The sequence below is a fragment of the Miscanthus floridulus genome, chromosome 1 (genome assembly GCF_019320115.1).
Source record: "Miscanthus floridulus cultivar M001 chromosome 1, ASM1932011v1, whole genome shotgun sequence".
NCBI lineage: Eukaryota > Viridiplantae > Streptophyta > Magnoliopsida > Poales > Poaceae > Miscanthus > Miscanthus floridulus.
This window is the reverse complement of record NC_089580.1, coordinates 148,288,379-148,291,902: the sequence shown is the minus strand read 5'-3', so window position 1 is coordinate 148,291,902 and position 3,524 is coordinate 148,288,379. Positions and strand designations below refer to the sequence as shown.

Here is a 3,524-nt window from a genome sequence, read left to right as displayed (position 1 = left end):
TCAAGGGTGTGGATGCATACCCAGATCATCTAGGTAAGTAGTCCTCTTACCTCAACAGAGCGAATTTAGATGTCTATTTTCTTTTAATACAAAATGACATCTAGTTCCTCCTAGGTTGATCTAGGTTTTTTTTGTCTTGTCTTCTAGTGGGATTTTGGTAACCATTTTGCCTGTTTTAAAGGGCCAGTGACCGGCGAATCATGATACCTCACATGAAATAATTTGACTAAGGTGAGAGTCCCAGAAGTAGATTATGTGCTACAAATAAGTGTGCAATTTATTTTGCATTACTTTAGAATTAATGGTCGTCCTTGTGTCCCATATAGTTACTATTCCTTCAGAGCAGAATTGTAACGCTAGCATTATTTAACACACACTAGCCATATATTCATTGTCACACACAAGAACGAGCTTTTACAATCATTCATTCTTAGCCATCCACATTCCTGACGATGAGAGGCATCCCAAGCTTGGGTGTCAAGGACAGGAGATACTTGGGCTTGTGAACATACTCTGGGGAGAGGGAGAAGGAGAACCTCCTGAGGATCATCGCCATGACAACCTGTACTTCTACGATGCCGAAGCTCTGTCCAGTGCACACTCTCGGGCCCAGGGAGAAAGCCAGCAGCGCCTTGGGATCCTTGGCTGCCTTTGTGAGGCCGTGCTCGAACCTCATGGGGTTGAACTCACCGGCGTCGGCGCCCCAGACCTGCTTGTCGCGGTGCAGCATGGCGATGGGGATCGAGATGACTGTGCCCTGGGGCACCTTGATGTCTCCAAGGACGGCGTCCGAGGCAGCTCTCCGCTGTATGTACACGATCGGGGGGTAGAGGCGCGATGTCTCCAGCAACACCATGTATAACTGCACATGCATGGGTCATGGGTGAATCAGTGAATGTTTGTTTACATATGGTGAAGCAGCATGCTCATCGCATTGGTTATTACGTACCAGCTTGAGTTTGGCGAGAACATCGGCGTGGGGGACCTCGTCGTCGCCATCACCGTCGCTGGTGCAGCACAATTCCCTGAAGACCTCCTCCCTGACTTTGTGCTGCCACTCCGGGTGCACGGCGAGCAGGAACATGGCCCAGACGAGGAGGGTGGCCGTGGTTTCCTGCCCCGCGGCGAAGAAGGTCTTGCACTCGTCGATCACCTCGTCGGTTGTCAGCGTCTCGCCGTTGTTGCCATGCTGCTGCTGCTGCGGTGTCCACGCCTCTAGCAGCAGCCCGAGTAGGTCGCCCCCGCCGCCGCGCCCACCACACTTGGCTCCGTCGGCGGCCAGCCGTGCCTGCATGATGGACATGATCTTGCTTCTCAGCTGTTTGTTCAGACGTCGGACGTGCAGGTTACGCCGAGTTGGCAGATACCTAAACAAACGAAACAAAATTACTCGGCTGTTGGTGCTGCATGCATATGCGAATACAGAATACTAGCACCAGTGTAACATACCAGAGTATTGGAGCATCCAGCATGGCCGCAGTGGCAAGCTTCTGCATCTCTCGCATCAAGACGATGACCTCATCGACCTCCCAGTGGCTCGTGCCGAAGGCGACGCGGCCGTTGACCTTGGCGGTCAGGTCGTTGAAGGCGTGGATCATGTCTATCTCCGCTGATTCCTTGTCGCCGCTTTGGTGAATCTGCTCGCGCCATTGCTGCATCATCTGCTTGGTTACCTCTGCAGTCACCGCCGACATGCTCTGAACACGCGCAGCAGGCCGGGCAAATGAAATCAATCACCTGTCAGTTGCTATATTATATACTACTTGTAATAATGTTTGTTTGAGAAAGCAGGAAAGAAGGCTCATGCATGTTCTATCTCATGACCTTGATCGTCTCATGGTTGAACGCGGGGAGGACCACTTTGCGGTGCCGCTTCCAATCGTCTCCGTTTATCAGTATGACACCGTTGCCGAAGAGGAATTTGAGCACGGGGATCATGAAGTCCTTCTGATACAGGCCCGTCCTGTCTGTCAGCACTTGCTTAATCAGCTGTAGATCCGTAGAGAAGAGAGCGGGAATCGGCCCGATCCAGAACAGAAACGTTCTCCCTGTAAGAATCATGGAACACATGTATATTGGCGATGAGGTTCAGTTTAATCAAAATCTTAAAGATAATTCTCGCAAAAAAAAATCTTAAAGCTAATGTCTTGCCAGCACTGGTTCACGAGTCACGACCAACCATTCTTTGGACAACTGTAGCATTACATAGTTGTTAACAATTTCTTCTAAAGAAGAAAGCAAAACAAAAAAAGAATTAGCACGGGTAGTCTTTTACCTACCATAGTCTGCGACCCATCTGTGGAACTGCGGCAGGAGGACGGGCATGATGTCGTGGCAGGCGGCGTCCAGGGGCGCCACGCCTCTCCGGCCGGCCATCACCAGCCGCTTCGCCTCCGGCAAGGACCCTGCCAGGAACGTGTAGGGCGGGCCCCGGACTCCCTGCATCGCGAACGACCGCGCCACGGCGTGCGGCCGCCACGCCAGACGCCACAGCGCGAGCAGCAGCGCCAGGAGCGCGCCCAGCTGCACGGCCACCACCATGGCCGCCGATCGATGCGTAAGGCTTGATCAGAGCAGAGGTCCTTTTTGTTTTCCCCACCCACTCACCCACTGAAACCCAGGCGTGTGGAGCGTCTTGCTTGTATTATTCATCATAATATGCTATATAGTTCCTCACAAAAAAAAAACATATATAGAGCATGCATGGCTCGTTAGCAGCATGTGTGTAGTATGCGGTTGGTACTGTGCCTTTTTTTTCAAAGCATAAATCTCAGTGGTGAGTTTCATGACGTTGTTACCAAAACTACACATCAGTTTTATGTTGGTAACTATGACAGCAGGTTTCATTCAGATGAAACTGCCTCTATCTCTCAACGATAATGATAGGCCCTGTCCCGAAACGTGTGTGCTCATGTCCTCGGCGCGTCGCAGCCGCCGCCCCCACCCATCCTCTGCGTCGTCGCCGTGCCCTACCCCGCCCTCTGCGCCGCCGCTGCCGCCCCACCTGTCCTCTACATCGTTGCCACACCCCACCCTGCTCTCTGAGCGCTGTCGCTTAGCTCCGTGCGGTGTTGCCTTTTGCGCACCGCCGAGCTCCGCATTGCCAGCGAGCTCCACTCCGCCGATATCCGCGCCACCGGCAAGCTCCGCGGCGTTGAGCTCCATGCCAGCGACCTCCACACACCGCCGTCGAGCTCTGCGTGTCGACGAGCCTCCGTTCACCCAAGCAGAAGGAGATGTTGCTTTGGAAGCCTATGTTTCAAATGTTTCAGATGTTTTGAGCGCATGTTGCAGGTAGGTGTTTGTTTACGAATGTTGCAACCATGATATTGTACATGTTTCAACAGCAATCCGGGCATGTTTCATTAGTACATCACCGATGTTGCAGCGGTGGGCCTCAAGGGCGTCCGGACGGAAGCCAACGTCCGGATGCTAGTTCTGCCGTTATAATTAATTAACCTGTCAAGTCGTCAAATCTGTTGATGTATCACAGTATTAAAGGCAAATGAAATTCAGATGAAACC

At 52.3% G+C, this 3,524-nt stretch overlaps 1 protein-coding gene across 1 annotated transcript; it reads right to left on the bottom strand.

Moving 5' to 3' along the window:
• Positions 1–259: 259 nt before the first annotated feature.
• On the bottom strand, positions 260–2,672 carry LOC136497472 (cytochrome P450 709B2-like). The gene is made up of 5 exons (XM_066493280.1): positions 2,280–2,672; positions 1,825–2,048; positions 1,450–1,697; positions 950–1,367; positions 260–862 (listed from the first exon to the last, which is right to left on the bottom strand). Exons 1-5 carry the CDS (start codon positions 2,539–2,541, stop codon positions 431–433), a joined length of 1,584 nt encoding a protein of 527 aa, XP_066349377.1. The 5' UTR covers positions 2,542–2,672; the 3' UTR covers positions 260–430.
• Positions 2,673–3,524: the final 852 nt, after the last annotated feature.

What these genes read in the sequence shown, in the direction of transcription:
- LOC136497472 (XM_066493280.1), bottom strand. Translation starts at nt 2,541, where the DNA reads ATGGTGGTGGCCGTGCAGCTGGGCGCGCTCCTGGCGCTGCTGCTCGCG. An exon ending in TCAACCATGAGACGATCAAG is followed by an intron (nt 1,698 to 1,824) that starts GTCATGAGATAG and finishes GCGCGTGTTCAG; the next exon opens with AGCATGTCGGCGGTGACTGC. An exon ending in CTGGATGCTCCAATACTCTG is followed by an intron (nt 1,368 to 1,449) that starts GTATGTTACACT and finishes TCGTTTGTTTAG; the next exon opens with GTATCTGCCAACTCGGCGTA.